The 27,056-nt window shown below is 45.2% G+C and overlaps 1 protein-coding gene across 2 annotated transcripts; it reads right to left on the bottom strand.

The window, feature by feature from the left end:
• Positions 1-23,479: 23,479 nt before the first annotated feature.
• Positions 23,480-26,646, bottom strand: Amigo2 (adhesion molecule with Ig like domain 2). 2 transcript variants are annotated; one of them, XM_050129883.1, is made up of 2 exons: positions 26,508-26,646; positions 23,480-26,141 (listed from the first exon to the last, which is right to left on the bottom strand). In XM_050129883.1, exon 2 carries the CDS (start codon positions 26,082-26,084, stop codon positions 24,528-24,530), a length of 1,557 nt encoding a protein of 518 aa, XP_049985840.1. In that variant the 5' UTR covers positions 26,085-26,141; positions 26,508-26,646; the 3' UTR covers positions 23,480-24,527. The 2 variants fall into 2 exon arrangements, with proteins under 2 accessions (XP_049985840.1, XP_049985848.1); XM_050129891.1 differs by having other exon boundaries at positions 26,476-26,623.
• Positions 26,647-27,056: the final 410 nt, after the last annotated feature.

Genomic DNA, 27,056 nt, shown 5'->3' with positions numbered 1-27,056 from the left:
AATCTAAGCAGTGCACTCCGAGGTGAAGAAGAAATCCCAAAGCAGGTCTACTGACTGGAACTTAAACACCCTGTAGGCACGGTCTTGAGCAGCTGGGGGGCGGGGGAAGCTGCCGCTTGGCAAGCTTTCTGAGAGGGGGCAGGGTTTGGAGTGGGAGGAGGCGGGCTGAGATGGAGCTTCTGTGGAACACTCTGGGTTTCCCCTTTACCTATTTCATCCTCCTTTTCTGGCTTTCCAGCTGCTTAAATATGAACGTCTCCACTATTTTCCTTTTCTCTTCTGTTACATATGCTCTGATTTATTGTACTCTCCCCCTAGGAATTGGGCCTACCTGCGTGCCGAGTGCCGAGGGCAGAAATCTACATCTCTACAGCAGTCTTTTCTTCCCAGCCCCAGGCTTCTTCATTTGACTCTGGCTGGGACATTTCCTCTATGATGCCTCTCAGGCAGTCCAAGTCCAACATATCTAGCATAAAACTCACTTTTCTCTCTCAAACATATTCTCATTTGGGAAAATAGCACCATGCTTTACTGTGTGGCTCGTCCAAGAAGCCAGCCCGCCACTTTTGTCTTCCAGGTCCTTCCACACGGTCAGACACTGATCTGGTCAATACCGGCATCTCAGGGCTTCTCCAGTGCACATCCAAGTTCCCTCCCTTGTTACCACACCCAGTTCAAGCCTTCATCCCTGGATATTCCATCTCTTTTACAGCGACGAGAAGCCTCTTTCTAGATTGCTGACTTCCACCACAGGACTCCATGGCTTTCAGGTTAAGTCTAAAATGATGTGGAGTGTAGTGCTGGCCGGTTTTCTGCCAACTTGACACATGATAGAGTCGTTTGGGGAGGGAGGGGACATCAATTGAAACAATGCCCATAGGCAAGCCTGTGGTACATTTTCTTGGCTGATGAATTGTGTGGGAGGGCCCAGCATCCTGGGGACAGTGCCACCCCTCGGCTGTAAGGAAGCAAGATGAGTAAGTCTTGAAGAAAGAGTCAGTAATCAGTACAATCCACAGCTTCTGAATCAGCCTGCCTCCTCCCTCGCTCCCTGAGTCCCAGCCCTGACTTCCATGGATGATGGACTACAAGCTGTAAAATAAAACAATCCCTTGTTCTCCAAGCTGCTTTTGTCCAGGGTGTTTGATCATAGTAATAGAAACCTGAACTAAGATAGGTATTATGTGGTGGCCTTCGTGATCTATCCTCAGCCTACTTTTCCAGATTCCCTTGTGTGGATAAAGATGTATCCAGCCATATTCAACTGTGGTTCTGGTCAAGGCAAACTCTTATAGGTCAGCAGATGCACTGTGTTCTGTCCAGCCTCTCACCAGTAACCATGGCACCCCCTCCATCTGAAACCTGACCCTTTCTTGCCACACTGCTTTGCGTCTACTCTTATCTTTCATACTCATCTTGGATGCGGCACCCTTATAGAACCTTTTCTGGATGCCCAGCATCCTTCATTCTGGATACAACCTTCTTTATTCTCCTACAGTGCCTTTGCATAGACTTATGATTGCTTTTATGTGGGTCTAAATGATCTGCCTGATTCAGCTATTAAATATTAAAAACTAAGAACTCTTCCCAAGTTGAAATCTCTTGCTGCCTCTGGGCAATATGTCAGCCCCCCCCCCCAATCGGTTTTCTTACTTTTCCCTCTGCCTTTTTCCATGCCAACCAATGTCAGCATTACCACCAGAGGGACAATCTTCAGATGCAGATTTGATCTATAGTCTTGTCCTGCTTAGAAATGGCTCTGAAGGAGGAAGTGAATCAAAACTGGGAGATATTTTCAAAATGTTGCTTTCATGTCTAAATCCATGAATGAGTTCAAAGGTGGCTTCTCACAAATGAGACTTTCGTTAGGTTTTCTATGATTAATAAACTATTTATTGACCAATGAAAACTATTCACGAGTTTGTTTTAGTTTTTGTTTTGAGACAGGGCCTACTATGAATTCCAAGGTAGTCTAGACCTCACTATAGCTAAGCTAACCTGGAACTCCCCATCTTCCTCTCCACCTCCCAGATGCTGGGGTTTACACAAAAGCACCACCATTACCCTCGTAAGAAGATTAGTCAGTTTGACAGAGAGAACCTTCATCAAGAGCCTTGAATAGGTAAGACTGGAGTGGGCTTTTTAAAAAGTAAGGAACTGTCGGAATTAGAGTGGAGAAGTTGTCTGTAAACCAGAATAGAGACTGCTCATTGTGATGTTCACAAGCCACACCTTCCAACGTGGCTTTCTTAGGATGAAACCTCGCTCTGCATCTCATTCCCCTACTTGAGCCTAACACACCGGAGGGAGTTAAATAGGGAAGAAAGCAATGCCAAAAGAATTCTGGAGAGACACTGGGGGCAAGGAGCTGAAGGGGTCAGACAGACAGCATTTTAATACCTAGTTTTTAGCTGTTTTTAAGATTATAATTTAATTATATTTCTCCCTTTACTATTTTCCTTCCACACCCTCCCACATTCCCCTCCCCACTCTCCTTCAAATTCACAGCCTCTTTTCATCAATTGTTATTGTATGCTTATATGCATTTGTATAGACATATATATTCCTAAATATAACCTGTTGAATCCATATAAAAGTCACTCTTTTTTTTTTTTTCAAGGCTGGACAACCAATCGGTGTGCTCTTCCCTGGGGAGGATCAACTCTCCTGCTTTCTTTGCCTTTAGTTCCTTGAGTGGGGTTGAGGCCTCATGGGCTTTTCCCACCCAATTTGGCGTTTTCATTGGCGTCTTCCTTGTTTAGCTCATGTTTGGGCAGGCATATTGATGAGACTTTCTGGGTGTAGGTTCTGATATTACTGGGAGACACAATCTCATGATAAAGATGTATCATTTTAACATCCTGATAGGAAAATAACTGAAATATAGATTGACCTAGTTTTTTTTTTAAAGAAACTCATTAGTTACTGTAGTATCTAACCAAAGCAACTTCTTCATATTTAAGTGTATATTCATGCTGTTTAAGAAAAAAGAAAAAAACCTGAGACAAAATAAATTTAACTTTCAGCAAACAAACAAACAAACAAAAAACCAGTCATAAACAGGAAACCCTGGGGACCAGGAGAAGACTGGGAGTTTCCCACAGACAGAAGACTAAAGAAGCAGTGAGAAGAAGAAAAACAGGGGGTTGTGTCAAAATTACTTTCCTTCTAAACTTAAAGGAGAGGGGCTTCCTTACTACAAGGTCTGCTGAGGGATTTAGCCCTCTCTTGTACATGCTTTCTTTCTCTTTCTTTCTCCTGCTCTCCCTTCCCTCTCCCCCCTCTTTCTCTCTCCCTCTCTCTTTTTCCCTCTCCCCTATTTCTCTTTCTTTCTCTTCCCTCTTCCCCATTTCTGAGCATGTTAAGCAATTTCACCTCAATAGAATTTTAGCACAAGTGACTCCATTTTAGTTTGATCTGTTAAGGTCTAATGCAGGCACGCAGTTCAAACTGTACACATATATGTGTTGTAAGGGATGAAAACTGTCATGCAAACATGCTTTATAAGAGGTGAACAATGTCCTCATAAGAGAGGACAGGTAGATTAACACTAGAAGAGCAGGGCCACAGGTACAGGCAGTGGTAGGGAGCTTATTTTGTGGGGACAAGGTTCTAAGGTGGTCCCTTAGCACTGCCAAGGGGGGGGGCAGAAAGCCTGCTTAGTACCTCGGTACTGGTTACTTTCCATAGAGGACCTGCGTTTAATTCCTACCATCCGTAGTGGCTCACAACTGTCTGTGACTCCAGTTCCAAGGGATCTAGTGCCCTCTACTGGTCTCCAGTGGCACTGCACACAGCTGGTGTTCAGACACAAGTACAGACATGCACTTCATAAATGTTATGGGAGTTCTATCTATTTAGCCATGACTTTGAGAGTGGTTTGCCATGGGTGTAGTTTTCTCTGGAGATGTGACCGGATAAAATAGAGGAGCAGAGTCACCTGCTTTCTCTAGGGTGGTCGGAACTGGAGCAAGCCCTGCAGTTGTTCCTCAGTGCCCTTGGGGGAATGATGGCCAACAGTGGCTGGACCAGCAGAGGCCATTGTACCCCTTAATAAATTGTTAGGCTATTGTGGGTTCTCATTTCACATAAACATTCAAAAAAAACAAAACCTGTAAAGAAAATTTAAAGGGATAGGGTGAGGGAAGGAGAGAAAAAGATGGAGGAAAATGTATTTGATATGTTTTATCGTACAGAAGAGCCTTCAGAAATAAAAACAAAAAAGGTAAGCCTTTGTTGGTTATGGCCCAGTCTTGAGAAAGAGGTCGCTAGTTACAGAGAAGCATGAGGAAGCAATGGCTGGGATCCAACGATGGTCAGCTGAGGGACTTAACAAAGCCAATTGTTGTGGGATATTCTTTCTCACTGAGAATCCGAGAGAGCTAATAAAGTTAGGTCTTAAATCAGAGGGTGGAGTCCATGACTGGCTGACCAGAATTAGCCAGAGAGATTTTGGAGAGATTTTGGAAGGGGTATAGCAATAGAGAGGGAGGGGTTTAGGTAGATTTTGAGGGTCTTTCTCCATCTGGGAGGTGGAACGAGTCAGCCCTTCGTTTCTCCACTGCTTTCTTGATCTATTGAGTTTGTATCCCAATATCTGACCCCCGAGTTTTTCACTGATGAAAGAATAACTTAGATAAACACATCATTTAGATTCTCCTCGCCCCTGTGTCTTCAGAGACAAGAAGTGGGACAGAGCTTTCAGATGAAGTCCCCAGACTGAGGAGAGTCAGTGACCTTTCCCCTGATCTTTCACTATTGGTTGATCCCATATTTGGGGACAGCGCATTCGGGATCCATTTGCTATTCAAAAATAATCACATGTGCTTGAAAAATGAATTAACAAGTATTGGCAAGTATAACAACAACAGAAAATTTTAGGGAAAGAATACCGAAGTTAACAAGGAAAGGGAAACAAAGGTCAGCGAGATGGTTCAGCAGGTCAAGGGATTTGCCACTGAGCCAGATGACCTGTGCCCAAGTCCTAGGATCCACGTGATGGGAGGAGGGAACTGACTCCTACAAGCTGTCCTCTGACCCCCCCCTCTCTCTCTCTATCTATCTATCTATCTCTATCTCTATCTCCCTCTGTGTGTGTGTGTGTGTGTGTGTGACTTTACAATACATTTAACTTATAAAAATTAAATGAAAACAAAACTGTGTGGTAGTGGTGCATACCTTTCATCCCAACACTTGGGAGGTGCTGGGATGAAAGGTGGATCTCTGTGACTTCGAGACCAGCCTGGTCTACAGAGCAAATGCCAGGACAGGCTCCAAAGCTACAAAGAAACCCTGTCTCGAAAAGCCTAAATCAATAAATAAATGAAATGAAAACAAAACGCTACAAGGTACCTTTGTCCCCAGAGAAAGCGATAACTGTTTAAAATATGGTCTGATGTGTGGAGGCTCAGTGTGGAATTCAAATACGGCAGGAAATGAGTGTTTCTTCTCACTTACCTCCCGATAAATAGCTCTGTGTTCGGAGTTTCTCTGCAGGAAATGAGGTCACGGGTGGTATGAATCACACGGATTGGCTAATAGCTAAACACGGATTTTTAACTTTCTTTTTGTCTTGGAAACTGGGACAGGGTGAATTAATATCAGTTTCGCTATGGTTTCTAAAGTCTTTTTAGAGTCCTGGATAGAAAACTGGAACATCTGGGTTAACACCCAGGCCTACAGTGATCGGAACATTTCACGCTGAGCCCTACAACAATCAGGTGTTCTAGTACACCGAAGGAAGTTCACCAAGATAATGCCATTTTAAAAAGTCTTGAGTACTAATACGATTCGTCTTTTGGAAAAGACCTAGATGGGAAATACATAATTATTTTTGACAGAGATATTAACTATTACCTAGCATGACTTTGGGTGTAAGTTGTAGCAGTGTGTTGGACTCTTTTAGGACAAAATTTAACATTTAGGATTGAGAACATGAAGTTTGGGTGGTTGGGGGTGATCATCTCCCTCCTAGGACAAACAGAGAGGTCATTGCTGCTGGCTCAGCACCGTGAGAAAAGACTGATGGATGGTAGTGGTTTGAATGGAATGTTAGAAATTGAGCCCAGTGGTGAAAGGAACTTGTTATTAGACTATGAATGAAATGTATTAGCGGATTCCAAACCTGGATAACAAGAATGTATCAACTTATGAGGAAAGCACTAAAGCATGTGCAGGAAGAAATCAAAATTCTCCAGAGTCTTCGAGCACTAAAAGTATTATAAAAGCAGTCCTTAATCATTGAAAAAAAAAAAAAAAGAGAGAGAGAGACAATAAAAGAGGAAGCGGGAGAGTGAGGCAAGGAAGGGAAGGGTGGAGAGAGAGAGAGACTGATTCATGAGAAGATATAAAATAAAGAAAAGAACAGATTCAGTATTTGCTGCCAAATTTAATGGTGCGGGGAATCAGGAGTTGGCCTGGTTTAGCTGCCTTGAGAGGCGCGTGTCATGGTTTCTGAGGTTTGAGTCCAGGACTCCTGCAGGGCTGTTTGCCTTTCTGTTCTTGAGAAACCAAGGCACTCCTCAGGTAGTGAAGCACACAGGCTTTATGTGTGGTTCTGCATGCCACAGCAGTTGGCACAGCACGTAGAAGCTTGGCAGAACAATTAGTCTTAGACATTAATCTTATATGCCCTGTCTAGCTTGCAGCCACCGCTATATCCTGGCAACCGCGTTGTATTCTATTTTGATAAGAGCATAAAAAGCCTGATTGCCTGAAATAAATTTGTCTCAGTCTCATTCTTGCTGAGACCCTTCCAAATGGCCATATCAGGAGAGGGCTTACACAATGGTATATCTTTCCATGAGAACTTAAACAATATATGAATATATAAGTGGGTATTAGGAATGAACATAAATTCTGTGGTTGCTGGAAAGATGATGACATAGCTCCTGACTTCAAACATACTGTGTTGGGTGCTGGAGAAATATCTCAGGGGTGCAACACGTCTCTAACATGAGTGAGGCCTTGGGTTTTCTTCCCAGCACTGCAAAAGCACACATATAAACACATACACATATATTTATTAAAAAACACTCGGTTGCCAATGCAACTGGCCAATAAATATGTCTGGGAGTTTCTAGAAGTTGAATGAATGTAAGCATTAAGAACCATGAAGACATTAATCTTACTGTAACTGTGTGCATAGACAAGAGCAGGCGGGTAAAAGGGCTTAGTGTCTCCCTTAGTGTGTCCCTTAGTGTGTCCCTTTGTGGCCCAGATATCAAGGTGCTACCAGACCTAATATGTATAGGACATGCTCTTAGAAATGTCCGATTTGGGCCTGGAGAGATTCATTTATTTATTATGTATACAGTGTCCTGCCTGCGTGTTTGCCTGCACACCAGAAGAGGGTACCAGATTTCTTTCTAAATAGCTGAGCCACCATGTGGTTGCTGGGAATTGAACTCAGGACCTCCGGAAGAGCAGCCAGTGCTCCTAACCATCTCTCCAGTCCACTGCAGAGGTCTTTTTAGTGGCTGACATGAGCATCCCTGAGATGGCTAATGAGGAAGGCAAAGAATCAATTTGCCATCTGTGGTACTGATGCAAACATATCCAGGCAAAGGGTTTCCAAAAGGAATGTCAAGCATTCCTAGTTGTTCTACTTCAATTATTAAAATATTTTTTAATAAAAATATTTGTGTAAGGCTAAGCCTTCCAGATGCCCATGGTAAGTGGCCTTATACTTACCACTGGAGGACTGCATGACATGTCAAGAAGCACAGGCTTTAGTGTGAGGGACAGGAAATCAGGTCCCATCATGATAAGTTGCTAGTACAGCTCTGTTATAGAACCCCCAGTAAATTTCCCATCTGGAAATGGGTCTTTAATATTCACCACACGGGCATGACATAACTCTTGGCAATAATGGAAGCAGAGAACCCGACTCTGCAGTTACCTGGGGCTAACGGAAGTCATTCTTAGCCGTCCTTTACTGCTCTGCTACTCAAATCCTGGGTGGTATTAGGTGCTGCCTTTGCATGTGTGTGTGTGTGTGTGTGTGTGTGTGTGTGTGTGTGTGTGTGAGTGTGGGTGTATGTGTGTGTGAAGGTTGAGCCCAGGGTGTTATATACCTAGTTCCTCTAAACTGAAACATTACCTCATAGAGGAGGCTTATAAAACTAAAAAAGTAAACAAAAATTTTAAGCCTCAGGGACAGCATGAAATTTTTAAGGTTCAGAAAGTGGTAAGAGTTGCAAGGCCCTTGTATGCTACAATACCAACTAGACAAGAAAGATATGCCTACTGGTGCAATAATGGCTACACTATTAAGGATGTAACCAACTGATGTCCGATTGGCTCTGAAGCTTACTCTCTCAAGGACGGTGCTCATGTCTGGTACCGTAGACCTGGCCAAAGGTTAAAGATAGGAGAGGTCATAGACATACAAGGTAAATCTATTACTAGTGTTTTGCTAAACTGACATGTTGTCAAACTGCCTCCTAAATATTTGTGTTTATGTGCATATATTAGTGCTTTGATGAGCCTTGATCAAAGAAATTTGTCTTTGCAACAAACAACAGTGTTAATGTAGGCATTTGTGGCTCATTAGGATGCTGAGAACAAGTGATTGTTGAGGGTTTTTTTTTTTTTTGCTTGTTTGTTGGTTTTTCGAGACAGAGTTTCTCTGTGTAGCTTTGAAGCCTTTCCTGGAACTTGCTCTGTAGACCAAGCTGGCCTCAAACTCACGGAAATCCACCTGCCTCTGCCTCCTGAGTGCTGGAATTAAAGACATGTACCACCACCACCCAACTGAGTGTTCAATTTTAAATGGAGCATTTAAGGCTCAAGGAACACTGCAGGAAAGGGGCAAGTAGACTGTGAGTGCTGGATGATGAGTCTAGGGCCATGGAATACTGGCCATAACATGGTCACAGCACACACAAACTCACAGGAGCTGCGGTAACCTACCATCAAGTCTGTACTAGTCTGAACCTGTAAACATTCAGTCACAGATGGGGTAGGTGCTCATGAGGGTCAGCCCTGACCTAAGGAGCTACTGGCACTCGAAGACTTCTGGAAGGGAGAAGCCATTGCCTTCAGTGATGCAGCCCCTGTGAAGTCCAGTGAAGCGCTTCACTCCCAAGATCCACTAGGGCCACCTTATTCAAACCGAGAGGGTCACAAAGCAACAACAAAAAGACATTGAAGTGGATTGGGGTCTTGCTGGGAAAATTAAAATCGCTGGAGAGGGGTGCTGGGAATATAACATATGTATGTATAAAATTATTAAAGAAAAATAAACTAAAAAGAATGGATTTTTGAGGCCCCCTCACTAATGTTTGAAAAACAGAAAGAAATTGCTGGGAAGAGAGGAGACTCTCCAGTGGACACATTGGGAAGGGAGTTCCAGAGATGGAACTTTCCTGAGTCATTACCCATGCCAGAGTGAGCTTTCCCCACCAGCTGCCTTTGAGTAACCCACCCTCTTTTTTTTTTGTTTTTTTTTTTTTGTTGTTGTTGTTTTTTTTTTTTTTTAAAGATTTATTTATTTATTATGTATACAGTGTTCTGTCTGTCTGTATGCTTGCTGGCCAGAAGAAGGCACCAGATCTCATTACAGATGGCTGTGAGCCACCTTGTGGTTGCTGGGAATTGAACTCAGGACCTCTGGAAGAGCAGTCAGTGCTCTTAACCTCTGAGCTCTCTCTCCAGTCCCTCACCCACCCTTTGTAAGTAACCTTGCACAGTGGTATTTTGTTTGTGATCTAACAAATAAAGCTTGCCTGAAGATCAGAGTACAGAGCTAGTTAGCCATGGTAGCCAAGTAGTGGAGGCATACATCTTCAATCCCAGCACTTAGGAGACAGAAGCAGGTGGATTTCTATGAGTTCAAGGTCAGCCTGTACTATACCAGATTGAATCTGTCTAAAAGAGAAACAGAGCTCACACAAAGGTGGTCCCAACATTTGGGATCACATGCCTTTAATCCCAGCACTAAGGAGATGGAGATTGGAGTGATATGGCTGAGCGGAGAGAGGAATGTAAGGCATTAGGAGAAGGAGTTCAGTGCAATCTGAGCATGCAGTCTTGAAGTTTCGTAGAAAGAACAGTCAGTCTGAGGATTCGTAGAGACAGGATCACCCCTTAGGTCTGAGCATTAGTAAAGGTAAGAACACTCAAATGGCTGGCTGCTCTGCTTCTCTGATTTCTCAGCATTAACCCCTATATCTGACTCCAGGTTTTTATTATTAACACCAATTAGAATTTGTGCTACACACATAGTCTTACACATAATTGCAGCCAGCTCATTGGTTCTCTAAGCTCTGCTTGGGTGGCATTGTTTACTGAGTCCCCCATCAGTGTTGTATTTGGGGCGAACAGACATTTACTCACCTCTCTTAGGAAGTCAGGAAACACAAGACCATGCACACACCAGACAAACATTCTACCTCTGATTTCTCTGTTACAGCCCAGCTCTGGCCGTCCTTTAACTTGCTTCATAGACCAGGCTGGCCTCAAAATTACAGAGATCTGATCTTAGTTTGTTAAATAACACTAAAAGTTATAGGATCTTCAACCCCAGTGGGTAATCTCAGGATACTCACGGCCAACAAGATTTGTGTTAATTCCAAATGCAGACTATTAATAATAAATCAAAAAGAGTATATCTTAAAGAGGACACACAGCCTAGACTTTGAAGCCAAACAAATTGGGTTCTGATCTTATCTTCCTACTTAACAGCCACGGGCTTTGAGTCATTAATTGCTTTCAGTCTTTTGGATTTAATGGGACCACAGTGTTTACTTCGATGTGTTGTCGGAATTCCACGAAGCACCGCCTGCTATTTCTCAGGGGTGTGACCCAGGGCCCAGGTCTCCACTTTTCTGCTTAGCGTCCCTATCATGTCAGGTGTTTAACTGATTTAGACTCGGGGTGGTTGTGAGAATTACAACTGTTAGCTCACAGACACAATGGCTGACATGTGGGAAATGCTCAGGTAGTGTTACTTGGTTCTTTTTGTTTGTAGGGTGTCTTCTTTGGTTTAATTAGTAGCCAGAAATTGGGCCAATGACAATGGCACGAATATGAAAACAAATGCACATGTAATTGTCCGAGAAGACTGACCCCAGTAAAGCTACTATTGCCGCCCCTGTCCGTGTGGCTTTGGCACCACATGGCAAAGGGGCAGAGAGATTGGGAGAGGAACAGCATGGGCTCTGGAGAACACTGTGTCTGGTCTGACAAACAACAGGGGTAAGTCACTTCTTCCCGCCCAGTCTGTCCCAGCAGCCATCCTTGAAGGTCCATGCCCTGTACCTGACAGTTCCACTGGCCATCCAGTAACACTCCTTCATTCCCTCCAGCTTCCCCTCCGGACCAAGCAGATATTCTGAGGCTTCAGCCAGTGCTACACACCACACCCCACTCAGTCCCTTCTTTGACTCATTTTTTTTTTCTCCTGTGATAATGCAAGTTTCTCCTCATACCAGGAACTAATTCAGAAAATATGTTGCCATGGAAGTTGCTGGAAGTTTCCACATATTGGCCTAAGAACAGTTAACTGGCCTGTCAGGCCATTCAGCTCCCACAGAGGTCACCTCTGACAGCTGGCCTTCCATGACTAAGTAAACACACCAGTTGGTGTACGGGAGCAGTCAGCATTCCTCCTGACAGGACGAGATGTGGAAAAACCCTGCGGGAAAGGTAGGAGACAACCTATTAAATGTGCGTCAGGCCTACTGCCTGATACCTCTTAAGCCCAGTCTGATTCCTTTCGGGCCCCTGACACATGCTAATTGGCATTATCCCGTTAGCAGATGCCAACTGGAGCCGGAGCCAGCTTCCTGCTTCTCCTGTGCTCGGCGTGACATAGTCTCATCAGCACCAAATGGGGCTCCTCAAACAAGTGGGATATGCTAAATGGGTACTTAGATGTATTTAGACAGCTTATTCATCCATGAATATGGCACAACGCATCATGTGCTCTTTTGCGGGGTAGGAAAAAAATGTCACAAACTATGGGAGAGAATGAGTCAAATGGAAGTCAGCTGGGTATAAGCAGTGTGTGTCTCTGTGGCGTGGCCAGCCTTCATATGTGAACTCCATCGGTGGGCAGCCTTCAGGATGTTCATGCATTCGCTCATTTACTAATAAATATTCATAATTTGCTAGGCCAGACTCTGTTCTCAGTGTAGGAAATACAGTGATAAACAAACAGATCAACACCCTTCACCGTTGTAAAACTTCCATAGTAAGTAGACTGTGGTGTGTGCGTCACTGTGATGGGTGTGATGGAGGAAGACAACACACAGGGGGCATCGTGAGCCTTGTCTGGCCAGAAGCTCCCTGAGCGGGCACCCAAACAAAGGAGCAGGGGAAAGTACTCAGGAAGAGGGCAAAGAAGCAGGAAGGCCCTGAACGAGATCACATTTAGAGGACATGGAAGCCAGTGGATGATGCAGGGTGAGTGTGGTTCTCAGGGAGCTGGCCAGGGGTGTGAAGGGGAGTGAGGACCAGAGGCCTTGGCAAGGACTTGAGCTTGGCTGCACTTTACAGTTCACTGCAGGGTTTTCAGCCAGGTGAGTCTCTAGTGTGGATCCCGGCCCCGGGAATGCTTCTGGAATCTTGATATGTGTTGCCAATGCAAAGCCAGAGAAGAAGAGACATTGAGTCACAGAGATCTAAGCCGAGGACGAGATGAGCCCTGTGGTATCTAGCGTCAAGGACTGACCCTAGAAGGGCAATGATGGAAGCAATGGGGGAGGTCAGGGAATTGATGCCTGAATGAAGGATGAGATGGAGGTAGCAAAAAGTGGTCAGATACCAAGTATAACTTGCAGGCAGAGCCTAGGGAATGTCCCCAAAGGTCAGGAAAAGGACGAAAGGGCAAGGGACTAGTCCAAGACAGCTTGGTGTAACATGAGGGCCTGCTTGTTGGTATTTCTGTCCTGCCCATTTCCCCGCAGCTGGTAAGCCCCAAAGAAAATCATACAGAGGTCTCCAGAAGTTATAAACTGATTGGCCCATTAGCTCAGCCTTTGTATTAGCTCTTATAACTTATATTAGCCCATTGTTCTAGTATATGTTAGCCACATGGCTCAGTACCTTTTTCAGTGGGGCAGGTCACATCCTGCTTCTTCGATGTCTGGACAGGACTGCAGAAAGAGCTTCCTTCTTCCTAGAATACTCCTGTTCTCATTGCCCCACCTCTACTTCCTGTCTGGGTGCCCCACCTCTACTTCCTGTCTGGGTGTCCTGCCTATACTTCCTGCCTGGCTACTGGCCAATCAGCGTTTATTTAAAACATAATTGGCAGAATATTGACAAATCTCCCCTCTTTTTTTTTTTTTTTTTTTTGGTTGGGTGTGGTTGTACACACCTTTAATCACTTGGGGCCTGAGTAATCGAATGGATGGAGTTCCCGTTTGACTGAGATGAGAAAGGCCAAGGGAGGAACCAAGATGACACTTCCAGATCAACATAACCCTCTCATGGGAATGCCCCCCAACAACATGGTAATGCTGCCCTCCTCCACTCCCACCTCCCCCCCAACACACACACAGCAAGTGCTCACTCAATGCTCCTGGGATGGGGAGGGGCTGGGAGCATGCGTAGCTGAGCATCTTTAAGGTGGTTTGATAGAAGTTAAGTACTTAGTTCTTATGTTCTAAGTCATTTCTGGAAGGAGAGATGAAGATGTCAAGCAGGAAACCTTCCTGGGAAACCTCTGCCCACGGCACTCAATCACCGCCCCGCAGAAGAGGTTTCACTGTCTCGCAGGAATCCTCCCATCATCTCTAAACTCAAGAGAAGTGCAGGATGCCTTATCCTGTGAGCGACATTCCTACCTCCCCCAGGGTGTGGTACTTAAACTGAACAGCTAAGTGACAAATAGCAGAGACTTAGCCACCACATGAGCAGGAGAGAAATCCTGTAAAGTCAAGCCTGACTTGGTTCGTTATGAAAATCTGAGACCCTGTATGAGGCTATTATGATTTCATTTTCAGAATCCCTGCCAAATTCTTAAGCTGCTTATTGTTGACCATTTGTATAAGAAAAAAAAACAAAATGAAACAAAAAACCATGCCAACACTTTGTTCTTCCAATCACTGGATACCATAGGCAACCATGGTCCTTATTACTGATTATATATAACGATCAGTAATATGCTTTCTCAATTGGATCCTAAGATGACCGAGATTTCCAGCATAAATGGCTCTTGACAAACTTGGCCCAGAATCAAGCAGTATGTTTCCTCTGGTTTTGGGGGAAAAAAAAATCAAAGTTATTATAAATGGTTACTAAGGGGAAATGTTCATTATTTTCTCCACTGATTTAAAATAGGACAGATTGAAAACCAAAGGCTTCCTTAAGGTTGCAATTAAGTATGAATATTAAAAATTTGAGAACAAAGAAAAAACAATCAACTTCTTTTAAACCCTCTCATCATTGCTATTTCATTGCATTTTTTTCCACCTTGGGCGAGATTACGTTCTTTGGAGAAAAGGAAGGAAGAGGAAAACTGATTCTGTTCGGTGTGCAGCAGGTCTGTAGCATGAGACTTAGAGGAAGTCTGGTTTGAGCACAAATGTTTGGAAAGACTGAGTTGGCAGGGTTGGGGTAGTGCGCGCACACACGCTCACCATGCAGCCCAAACTTCTGGGAGGAGTTCTTCAGGTCAGTCTGACATTACCCGTAAAAGTCTTATTTTTCCCATCTCTTTCCATCCAAGCCATCCACTCCTATAAAACTGGCTTAGTCAAGTCAGTATGTGGGCTAGCAATGTAAATTTAATTACAATGAGGCCTGAGTAAACACTGGCTGGCGCTGAGACGTTCTTGGACTAAGGAGTGATAACCGAATTAAGTAGGATTATTTCATCACGATCCAGTTAAGCCCACACAGTTACACATGAGAAGCTAATATTTCTAGCTCTTTTTAGTCTAGCAAAACATACAGATCTATCTAACTTGAGCTATGTTAGCAGGCTTCCTTGGGGAGTTATGCAGCATTCGGTGGGGCTGCATCTCCAGAGCAGAGGAACAGAGGACTGTGAAGCGGGGTGGGGGGGGTGGGGGGGTGGGTGTTACACTGCAGCCCACCAGAAGTATCTAGTGGACCCCACACACACACACCCTGATGGGGCTCATTATAAGTCAGATCCATCGTTCCAGTCTTTTTAGTGGGCTGAATGTCCACAGACCATGCTGTGGAAAAGACATAGGCCCTCTCTAAGCAGAGCCACCCAGCAATTATTTCTTCCAGGATCTCTTTGACCTGCCTGTCAGAGCGTTTCAACATTGAGACATTTGCTTCTCGGTAAAATTCTGCATTTTCAAAACCTGGGAGTGCTTTGATTGTTGTTGATCTTCAGGTCTAGGCCAAGGAGAGGCATCTATGAGATATTTAATAACGTTTACTGGATGCGTGGTGAGTGAAATAGAAATGCAAATGCCTCCTATATGCTAAGCTTGGGCTAAAGAGATAGATGCTGCTGTGTACAGAGTGAGATTCTGAGTCGGGAAGATGGGGACACCGAGGAGAATAAAGGACCGTACTGATGGGAGGCAAGCTCAGCTGGAGTAGTGGGCAGGGGGAGATTGTGCAAGGCTGGAAAAAGAGCCGGACCACTGAAGGGAAGGCACAAGAGCAGAGCCCTCTTGTGGAGATGAAAGATCCTGCAGCCTAATATACTCCAGTGCCTAACGCAGTTCTGGGTCCAGACCAGATCCTGATATTTGTGGAGCTATAAATTGCTTTTGGTAGAATTGCCATTTTTACTATGTTGATCCTCCCAATCCAAGAGCAAGGGAGATCCTTCCATTTTCTGGTGTCCTCTTCAATTTCTTTCTTCAAAGACTTAAATTTCTTGTCAAATAGATCTTTCACTTCCTTGGTCAGTGTTACCCCAAGATATTTTATGCTCTTTGTGGCTATCGTGAAAGGTGATGCTTCTCTGATTTCCCTCTCTGTTTCCTTATCCTTAGTGTATAGGAAGGCCACTGACTTTTTGGAGTTGATCTTGTATCCTGCCACATTACTAAAGGTGTTTATCAGCTGTAGGAGTTCTTTGGTAGAGTTTTTGGGGTCGCTTATGTATACTATCATATCATCTGCAAATAATGAAAGCTTAACTTCTTCCTTTCCAATACGAATCCCCTTGATCCCCTTATGTTGTCTTATTGCTATTGCTAGAACTTCAAGCACTATATTGAAGAGGTATGGAGAGAGTGGACATCCTTGTCGTGTTCCTGATTTTAGTGGGATGGCTTTGAGTTTTTCTCCGTTTAATTTAATGTTAGCTGTCGTGGAGTGACTGACCACCGTAGCACTTCCAAGCTCTCACAGGCAAGAGACAGAATGTGCAAAGCCTTCAGCATGGAATCTACACACAGGAAACAATTATTACTGTTCTCTTATGACATGACACATGCCAGAGACTTTCATTCTACTGTGGTGGAGAGACTTGGGGCTGTGAGTACAGACGTGGGGTTGGCATGGCCACCCCTCTAGGCTGGATCAAGAATGGTAATAGCCATAGGTTATCTCGAAACGGAATCTCTGACGTTCATTTCAGGGCAGATTAAGGAGCTTGTCCTATCTGTAAGGCATCAGGTGCTGAGGATCCTGGTGAAGGCGGCACTCTTGGCATCTAGAGCAGGGGTTCTCAACCTTCCTAAGGCTACCACTCGTTAACCCAGTTCCTCATGGTGTGGGGATCCCCAGCCATGAAATTACTTTATTGCTACTTCATAACTCTCATTTTGCTACTGTTATGAATCCTACTATAAATGTCTGATATGAGGTCTTAAAGGGGTCTCAGCCCACCGGTTGAGAACCATTGATCTATTTAACTAGTGTTCAAGTCTTCATTACATTAGCCCAGGTGGCTAAAGAGAAGTAGCTGCCAATCAGCTCCCACTTTAACCTCCTATTGGCTGTTAGAGCCACTAATAGGCAAATCTCGATCACTCTTCAATTGCTTTAGGTTTATCTGATTACCCTCTGGGCTGATTGGGTTTTAAGAACTTGCCAGAAACATAGACACATCTGGGAAGAGGAAATCTCAATTGAGAAAAAAAAATGCCTCCATCCGATGGCCTAGAGGTGGAGCACACCCTGTCCTGGGTGGTGGAAGATGGGGCACTGAGTGAGCCTTAAGGAACAAACTAGTAAGGAGCCATAGTTCGCTTCAGTTCCTGCCTTGGCTTCCCTCAAGGGGCTGTGACGAGATATGCAAGCCAAAGAAACCCTTTTCTCCCCAAGTTGGTTTTAATCAAGTGTTTTGGCACAGTGCCATAAATGAAACTAAGACATCCTCTTGATACCAAATGTCTATGAGGAGGACAGTACAGTTACTATGCCATCCCTTATGGTCCCACAGCAGCAGCAATGCTCAGTAACCTTAGCGGATGGCTACCAATGTGGTGACCCTTTGTCCTGTCATTCTATGATGCGAAGAGTCTAGGGACACTATACATTTTTCTGAAGGTATATCTGGTGTGTGGCTAGGATAGTACCGGTAGAAAACTTTAATAAAGTAAGCTGGCAGCTGTACCTTGTTAAACAATTTTTAAATTATCTTGAGAAGCCTCATTTTAAAATTAGTTTGGGGAAACCCTCAAAAAGGTCTTAATTGCCCATACTATTTTCCTGGAAACTTAAAACAAAATTTCTGCTCGCCCTCAAATAAAACTTCTACTCTCGAAATCACGAATAATTTTAAAATGTAAGAATACTGACATTAATCACCTATTCATTTAAATCTGTTGATATGTAGTTCATAGTGATAAAGACTTCGCATGTTAAGTGATTACATGGAGAAGTAGGAACAGACGGACGAGCCAGTAAACTGGGGAAGCCTGGGCTACCATGGTGGTTTAAAAGAGAATGGTCCCGGGCTGGAGAGATGGCTCAGTGGTTAAGAGCACTGTCTGCTCTTCCAGAGGTCCTGAGTTCAATTCCCAGCAACCACATGGTGGCTCACAACTATCTGTAATGGGGTCTGGTGCCTTCTTCTGGCCTGCAGGCATACACATAGAAAGAATATTGTATACATAATAAATAAGTATTTTTTTTTAAAAAATAGAATGGTCCCTATAGGCTCATATATTTGAATGCTTGGTCTGCAGTTGGTCCAAGTGTCTGGGAAGGATTAAGACACGTGGCTTTAATGGAGGACGTGTGTCACTGGGTGTGGTTTGGAGGTTTCAGAAGCCCAAGCCATTTCCACTTAGCTCTCTCTCTGCCTGGTCAGAGGTAAGCGCTCAGCTACCGCTCCAGGACACTGCCTGCCTGCAGCCCTGCTCCTCACCATGAAGGTCATGGTCTCTGAAACTGTGAGCCCCCAAATGAAATGCTTACTTTTATAAGTTGCCTTAGGCATGGCTTTTGTCTGGGCAATAGGAAAGTAACTAAAACAGCTACCTAAGCTACACCTTCCCGGATGGAGTCCCATTTTTGCTACGTGCACCGCATGTGCTTTCAAAAGCACGCCCACATCTATTATGACGTACCCTCTCCCATTTATCTTCTCCACACACGTCCCCCGAGAATTAATTACTTCGCATCCTTGGTGTGTTCGTATGCACACGTATGCATGTGTTTGTGCACATGTATGTGGAAGCTAGAGGTGGATACCTGGTCTTCCTCAGTCGCTCAACTTCTGTCTGAAATCGGCTCTCACTAAACCAGGGGCTCACCAACTGGCTAGACTGGTTGTCCAGGAAGCTTCGGGTATCCACATATTTACGCCACCCCCACCTCTCCTATCCGTAGCACTGGGTTAGGGGTGGGTGCTGGGGATCACGACTCAGGCCCTCGTGCTTGGGCAGCAGGGACTCTTCTGCCCCAACACCGTCCTCTTCCTCAGAGTCCTTACTAACTGAAAGTTCACTGACAGCTCATGCCTTACAAAGCAATTTTACCAGTAAACCAGATGTGTGGTGTGCATGTGTGTGTGTGTGTGTGTGTGTGTGTGTGTGTGTGACTACATGATTTAATACAAGTTATTAACGGCGTCACCTGAGAAAATTACTTTTTCCATTTTGACCTTCTTTCTCCATTTGCTAGACTTCCCATCTTTCAGGCTTGCTGTGACGGGGAAAGACAGCAAATCAATACTACTTCTTATTGTGTGCTTGGTACTCAGTAGGTACTTAATAAATACTACTTCTCATTGTGAGCTTGGTACTCTGTAGGTGCTTAATAAATACTACTTCTCATTATGAGCTTGGTACTCAGTAGGTGCTTAATAAATACTACTTCTCATTGTGAGCTTGGTACTCAGTAGGCGATTAATACACGAGCCCAGTATAAATGCGTTTTGCATTTTCCAGTGTCTATTTAACCATTTTGTTTACCCTTGTCCTTATATAAAGGCTGCCTTCCCTGTAATCCATCTGCAAGTCTCAATGGCCCCTAGGCAATATTCTAAATAATTCAAGAGGCATCCTGGCTAGCTAGCTTTTTTTTTTTTTTTAATCAATTTGACATCCCGAGAAGAGGGAATCTCAAAGGAGGAATTGCTTCTATCAGACTGGCCTGTGGGCATGTCTGTGAGGCATTTTCTGATTGATGAGGGATGGGGGAAGACCCAGGCCATTGTGGGCAAGGACACTCCTACACAAGTATCTTGGAATATATAAGAAAGCGGGCTGAGCAAGTTGGGGAGAGCAAGTCAGTAATAAGCATTCCTCTGCATTGGTGACAGACTGACTTCCATCAGTGATGGACCGTATCAGGATGCATAAGGCAAATAAACCCTTCCCTCCCCAAGGTGCCTTGGGCACCTTGCTATTAAAGCAACAGATGGCAGACTAGGACCCAGAAAAATCTTATCTGTCCACCATGCCTCATAGAGACACTCCAGGAAACACCTGTCTGAGTACTTAAAGTTGTCGTGATTATTGTGATTTAAAAAAAAAAAAACCAACTGATTAACATATATGGCAGACCAGTAGCTACCTCTGCACATAGACTTCCATGACGAGAAATAAAGAACACGGGCCTGGAGCTGCGCTTGGGAAGGGGAGGAAGGAGGAAACCAGGAAACGTTCTAGTGGATTTTCAAAAAAAAAAATAGTCTAGCATGTTGAAAAACAATGACATTTCGGTTCTCTGTAAATGGAACCCGCACTCAAAATCCTTGGGATGTAAGCTACCGGTGCCATGAGCTAATCAAATTTAAAAGCTTCGGTGCTTGCTGTTAAAATCCTGATCTGTTGTAGCTGCTTTCAGACTAAAAATAGTTTTAAAAATGAAAGAATTGGGGATGTTGTCATGTCAAAGTAATTTTAGATTTCATAATTTAGAAAAACATAAGCCGTTAAGTTCCAGCCAGTGTTCTACTTAGGGGTCCATTTATAGTCAGCAGACCAAAATCTTGGTTAAAAAAAAAAATCTATTTTTAGGGACGAAATTTTTTATCATTATTAATAAATCCACTACAAGTAATACTGCATTTTGACAGGGCCCCAACAGATGAAATCTGCTATGGTTCCATTCAGCATGTGTTTCAACAAAACAGGTAGAATGAGAATCATATGGTAAGAAAAAATTTTAAATATGATTGGTAGGCTCCATCCCAAACTTCCTGAATTAGACTCTCTGGTTAGGAGTGGGAAGCCAATCTTGTCTGACTTTCTCCTAAGACTCTGTGGAGAAGCCTGGCTTTGGACTTACTGCTGGGCCTTTAAGAGCTTCAGACGGCACCAGAAGCGGCTGCGGCTGGACCCTGTTCAACAGTACTTAGCAGGATTCCCCAAACACACATCTTCTCAGGTCTTGGACTGAGAGTGCCTTCCTGGTCTCTCATGTTCCATCCTCACAATTTTATCTTTTCTAATCAATGTTTGGGAAAAATGTTTATTTGGAAAAATAAAATTCATTTTTCTATGCTTAGTCAAGCAAAACTAAAAATAAATATTGAACTGTGTCCGGGGCAGCAGTGAGGAGAGAGGCAGAGGCGGAGCCTACATACTAAAGTCGCTTTAGGGCATCCTTCCGGGAAGTTAGTCTTGAAAGTGCTGTTAAAATATTTTGTGTGTGCTGTGTGTGTGCTTATGTGTGTGTATGTGCCTGTGTGTGTGTCGTTGTGTGTGCTCGTGTACTTGTGTTTGTGTGTATACTGGTGTTTGTGTATGTGCTTTGTATGTGTGCTGTGTGTGCTCATGTGCACTTCAATGTGTGCTTGTGTACTTGTGTTTGTGTGAATACTTTTGCTTGTGTATGTGCTTTGTGTGTGCGCTTGTGTACTTGTGTTTGTGTGTGCCTCTGTGTATACTCGTGTGTGTGTGTGTGCTTGTGTGTGCAGACAGGTGCATAGATGCCACAGTGGGTGCACAGATGTCACAGGACAACCTCCCATGCTGGCCTTCGCCTGCCCTGCTCCTTGTTAGAGTCTCTTCACCGCTGTGTAAGCCAGGCTCGCTGCCCTCTGCCTTCTGGAGGTCCTCCTGTCTCTCCATCATCTTTCTAAGGTGTTCTGGGGTTACTGATGGTTAGCTACTGGGTAGTTTTTGATCTGGGTTCTGGGGACACCCAACTCAGGTCATTAGGTTTGGCTTTTAACCACTGAATCCCTACCTCCATGCCTCTAAAATTCTTAACTCAAAATTATAACTATTTTATACACACACACACACACACACACACACACACACAAACACACACACATATATATAAAGAATGAACCTGGAATCTCCAAATCAGTGAACATACTCTAAACCCAATGAAATTTCATCAGGGCGAGAGATGCTTCAGGGGTTAAAAGCTTTTAGAGGATCAGAGTTCAGTTTCCAGTACCTGAGTCAGGCAGCTTAAAACTCCTGTAACTCCAACTCCAGGGGATCAGGCACCTCTGGCCTGCACAGGAACCTGCACGCATGCACACACACGCACATATGCACACATACACATCCATACATGCTCATAAACACATGCACACATACACATGCACACACACACACACATACGATGAAATAATAAGCCTTTGAGAAAGAGAACGTCCCACCTGAGGCGGGTACTTGACTCTCCATGAGCCGCCACCTCTCCCCACTTAAGAAAGGAACTCAGTTGTATAAGTCCAGGTTATTACTTAGAAGGAAAATTATAAAAAGTTTTGAGTGAGGCAAATTTATAAAATGCACATTAAATTTTGTTCCTATATTTAAAGCACATGAGATCGAGAACTGCTAAGCCTTGGCACTTAGAATCCCACAGGATTTATCTTCTTGTTTTTTGTGTTTCCTTGAAATGGAGAGTTTTGAAAACTTGGGATTATTTGTTGTTTTATTCTGACTAACAGTACCTTGGTTTCTATTTAAGTGTATCCTACCCCTAATCTGGCCTCTGGGCATTAGAAGAAGCCGTGACTGTATGGCATCACCGCTCCCAGAACTGCCCATTTCCCTGCCAAGCCCAACACTTATTTCTTAGAATCAGCAGCTGGAAGAAGCCCTTACGGGTCTCATCCGGATGAGATGCAATTTAGGGACCCTCTTCAGTTTTGTTGCCAGAGTGACGCCAGCCCCATCATACCTGAGAGGCAACACCTTCGTGCCCTTAGTGGTTGCTGTGATCTAAATATGAAGGGAGAAGAGAAGGTGGCCCCGGTGGTTACACCAGCTCCACACATCTTTACGTAAACAGCTGCAACCACAATAAAATGCTTGCTGGTAACATGGCTCTGAAGGATCCTATCCTCTGAAGGATGAGGGATCTGAGAAGCCGGATGGTCATTTTTAACCCTGTGTTCACAGTACTGAGCCCCCATTCCACATCCTTTTCCCTAGGCCCTCCCCAACCACTTGCTCCTTAACTCCCTGACAACCAGTCTGCTACAGAGAATGCCAGACAGCACTCAGAGAGCTGTCCTGAGTCCGCCACTACGAGAACCACTTTCCCAGTGAGCCAGTCAACCTTCCTTCCTCATCTCTGTCTCTAGAACATCTCACTTTGACCACGCCCAGCATTCCCTAGGAAGATGTGTATCGGCTTCCCCTCTGCCTTTGATCCCGCTTCTGATTTTATTCTTTCTTCATACCCACAAGTGTTTAAGGTAACAATTCTTTTGGACCCCTTGTCCCTCCAGTGAGCATGCTGAGCCTGGGTTTTCGTCTCTTCCTGTCCCTCAGCCACTGGTCATACCCAACCCATGAGTCTCTCTGAATCTCCTTCACTCAGACCCTTGTGAGCTCTGGTGTTGTGCTGGTCCATCCTGACCTGTCAGTGATGTCCACCCTAACTCTGTATTCCCTCGGCATAGGGTACAGGTTTAGAAGGCCAGGGTGACTCTGGGGCTGACAGTTAGCACTGCCAGGAAACCAGATTTTAATATGGGAAGGAAGCTGACGCATCAATTGGTCCAAACCCTCTGTTCCAGTGCCAGAGAGGCAGATGACCATTTCTTGGCAGATGTGGGAATACTCAGCTCTCCCAGGTACTCACTTGTCCTAAAACTAGAACTTAAGTTTCTCCCAAGCCTAGCTGGAATACATGACATCAGAATAAACTATGACACAGAGAGAAAATATCGGATTAGGATATTTTAAAGCTGTTTTATCCCTCTATAAAAATAAAGTCCCTACGGTAGTCACAAGACTTTTGAAGAGACCCTTGCCACAACGTGTGCACCGTGTGACAGTGCTTCACACAAACAGTACAATCCGGTCACATAAAACATGGCAGCAGATTGCATTTGTAAATAGGCAACTGAAACATCAAGTCACAGAGCGTATGTATTTATACTGGTTTAAATGTCCCAAGTCCAGCACGTTTGTGGCCACTGAGTAGTCCATGTAACTTAAGAGTTTACAGATACACAAGCAGATGGACAAACAAGCCTGTTACAGCGAAGGTTTAGTGTTGCTCAGACAGTTGGATAGGGACACACATTCTTGGCAACAAATAATGACACCTTTAATTTCCCAGTGAGAGCTCTTGTACCGGGGCACAGCATAAGGAGTACAGAGAAGGGAGACAGCCCAACAAGCACCCCCTTTCCACTGCTTACTCCACACTCCACAGGCTGTGACACAACCCCGTGCGTGTTATCAGAGTTTGTCCATTCTGGTCTGAAATGATGGTTTTTGGCTGGAAAACCTCCAAACTAACTTTATGTTTTATAAATACCCGACTCCTCCTTCTACATCTTTTAAAGATGAAAAGAAGTCACTGATGTTTTTCTAAAAAAAGAAAAAAAAAAGCTCAACTTTGTTTCTTGTAAGTTAACAGGCTCTATTTTTAAGGAATGAAAATATATAGCTTCGTTTTCCCTTTAAGAAAGCCTGACAAGAGGATCATGGCCAGTCACATTGCCTTCTGCTTTAAGATCATCAAAGATGTTGAAGGCTAAGATGCTATTTTCCAGAATTTAAACTCTCAAAATCAACCTCCCCTTTCCCCAGCACAGTGAGCAACCGGTGTGCTTTAACTTCACTTCCTAGCAACCATCTTAAGACACCATTTGGTTTTATCTCAAAAGACAAAACAATTTCCGCCCTGCTACTGATTTTGTGGACCACACGAAGTTAAATAAGGAAGAGATTAAATCATGACACCAGATAAACACAGGCACACAATTAAGTGGATGCCACAAAGGGTGTGTCTGAGAACACAGAAGTGACTGAGTCTGAGTCAGATTTCACCCTTGTGGACTTTAAGATGCCCTCGGCTGCAGTCTCACTGGGGAAAAGCCTCACTTTCCCGTTCTGCCCGGCTGCAGTATCCTTCAGGGGCTCCAGAAATACCACTCTTTTACCTGCCTTCCGTTCATCAGTGGAGGCATCACCAGAGGGGCCGGGACTGAGAACAGAGGAATGGGCACTGCTTTGATTCAGCACATCTTTCTGTCTCTTGGACTTACATTTGCATGGGCACGGTGTCAGGTACAGATAAAGCAAGACCAGGACTATACTGGCCACGCAGGCGGCGAGTGTGGTAAAAGCCGTGTTAAACGCCTCATGAGCGTGGGATCTGTTTATGGTGAAATTGCTCACATTTATCATGATATCCACAGTTTCATTTAACAGACGTTGCCTATTCATTGCGATACAAGAATAAACTCCAGCATCCTCAAAACCAGGGCTCTCTATAACCAGACTGCCATTGTAAAACACACGAAAGTTTCCCATGTCTTTATCGGGCTCCAGCAGTCTGTTATCCGGGCCAACCCAGATGAAATCAGTGTTTCCATTACCAGTCTTGCTGTCACAGTGAACAACCAGCCTTTCCCCGACCTGTGCCTCGTGAATAAAGCCAAGCGCGTGGAAGGAGCTATTGATGACGCTCTCAGAACAGTTCAGAAAGCTATCCTGGAGCAGGGACAGCTGACGGGAGTGCCTGGAGTCTGACCACTGGCGACAGGTGTAGTCGTTCTTAAAATCCATCACGGAGCTAAAGTGTCTACGGTACCAAAAGATCAGCAATGAGTATAGGGAACAATCACAGACAAACGGATTTCCATGAAGGTAGATGCCCCTCAGCTGCTTTCCCGGCACTAAATTTAGGTGGTGCATTGGTATGGAAGGGATTCGATTATAAGAAACATCTAAAAATGTCAGATCGGGCAGCCTGAACCTCCCCACATACAAATCCATAGGAAACTGTGTGAGGAGGTTCCCACTCAAGTAGAGTTTCTGCAAGTGGGAGAGCCCTCCGAACGCTGCCGGGTCCAGGGAGGAAATGCGGTTGTTGTAGAGAAGGAGGACCTCCAGGACCTTCAGCTCCTGGAACACGGCACTTTTCACCGACTTCAGCCGATTGGATGATAAGTCAAGACACTTTAAATTTGGAGTCGTGGAGAAACTGCCCGTGGAGATGCTGGTGATGTTGTTGTGACGAATAATGAGAGTACTCAGCTTGACGAACGACACAGGGATCCAGTCGGCATCGAGAATTCCAATTCTGTTATGGCTCAGATCCAGTCTTTTCATCAGTCTGAAAAGGTTCCCAGGTACCTTAGACAGGTTCTTGTTGGTGCAGCTGACAATGTCAGTGGCGCAGATGCAAGCCGTGGGACACATTCCTGAGGCTCCGGGGTTCACCATCATGGTGATCACCAACAAACAGAGCAGCTCTCTGCAACCCGGTCTGACAGCTCCAGGCAGGGTGGGCAGTGTGTGGAACCTTAACGACATTATGGTCGCCTCTCAGTCTCTTCCAGTCGCTTCTCACCAGTTCAGCCACCCACCAATCTGGCAACAATATTTAAAAAGGGAGGAAAGTACAAGTTAACTACCACTAGTTAAGCCCTCAGTTATTCCTCATTTAGTTCCGTTTCAATTAACTTTGGAAATGACTTTCATTTCCAACAAGGGAGCCAAAAGAAGAAAGAATGAAAAAAAGCCTGTTAAATGCATTTTTTTCTCCTTGGTTCCTCCAACTCTGTAGGCTTTCCAGGTACCTTCTCTCAATGCAACCGTCTCACTATCAGAAACTCAGTTTTTAAAAAGGACACATTCTGCCTTAACTCCCTCCACCAACACAAAAACACACAATCGCATCCCATAAACAATTGAACGGAAATACTTAGCCAGCCGTCGGTCTAGCCGACCACTCACAGCGCTGGGAAGTCGCCGCGGTTCGGGAGAGGCCGCCGACGGTCGTGCGCTCGGCAGCTCCGCGCGTCGCCGGGTCGCTTCGAGCCCCGCGCGCTCGCACCTTCCCTCCTGCTCCCGGTGGGCGGCAGCCTCTCAACTTTGGCGACTTTGGAGGCGGCGGCGGTGGAGCAGTGTCCTCGGCTCTCGCTCGGCTGCAGGTACCGCTCGGGCTCGAGCGCGCCGGGAGCGGGGTGGGGTGGGCGGCGGGTGAAGCCGGCCCGCCGGTGGCGCTCGCAGGCTGCAGGGCCCGGCCTCCCGCGCCCGCCGCCCGCCTTTTATCCCGCGCGCCCGGGGTCGGGAGCGGGCGGGAGGCGGGTCCCCGCGTCCTCGCTCCTCGGGCGCCGCGGCGGGCGGAGCGGGAGGGGGGGGGTGCAGCCAATCGCAGAGGCGGCCCCGTGCGGGCTCCGCGCCGCCTCTCGGCCGGGTGGGACCGCAGCGCGGCCTGCGACTCTGCCACCCCCAGGCCCCGCGCCCCTCGCCCCGCACCCGCGGGGGAGCCGCCCAGCCCGG

The sequence above is a fragment of the Alexandromys fortis genome, unplaced genomic scaffold, assembly GCF_014885135.2.
Source record: "Alexandromys fortis isolate MF-2015 unplaced genomic scaffold, M_Fortis_MF-2015_v1.1 scaffold_28, whole genome shotgun sequence".
NCBI lineage: Eukaryota > Metazoa > Chordata > Mammalia > Rodentia > Cricetidae > Alexandromys > Alexandromys fortis.
The sequence above is the reverse complement of the archived record's forward strand: the minus strand, read 5'-3'. Positions and strand labels throughout refer to the sequence as shown.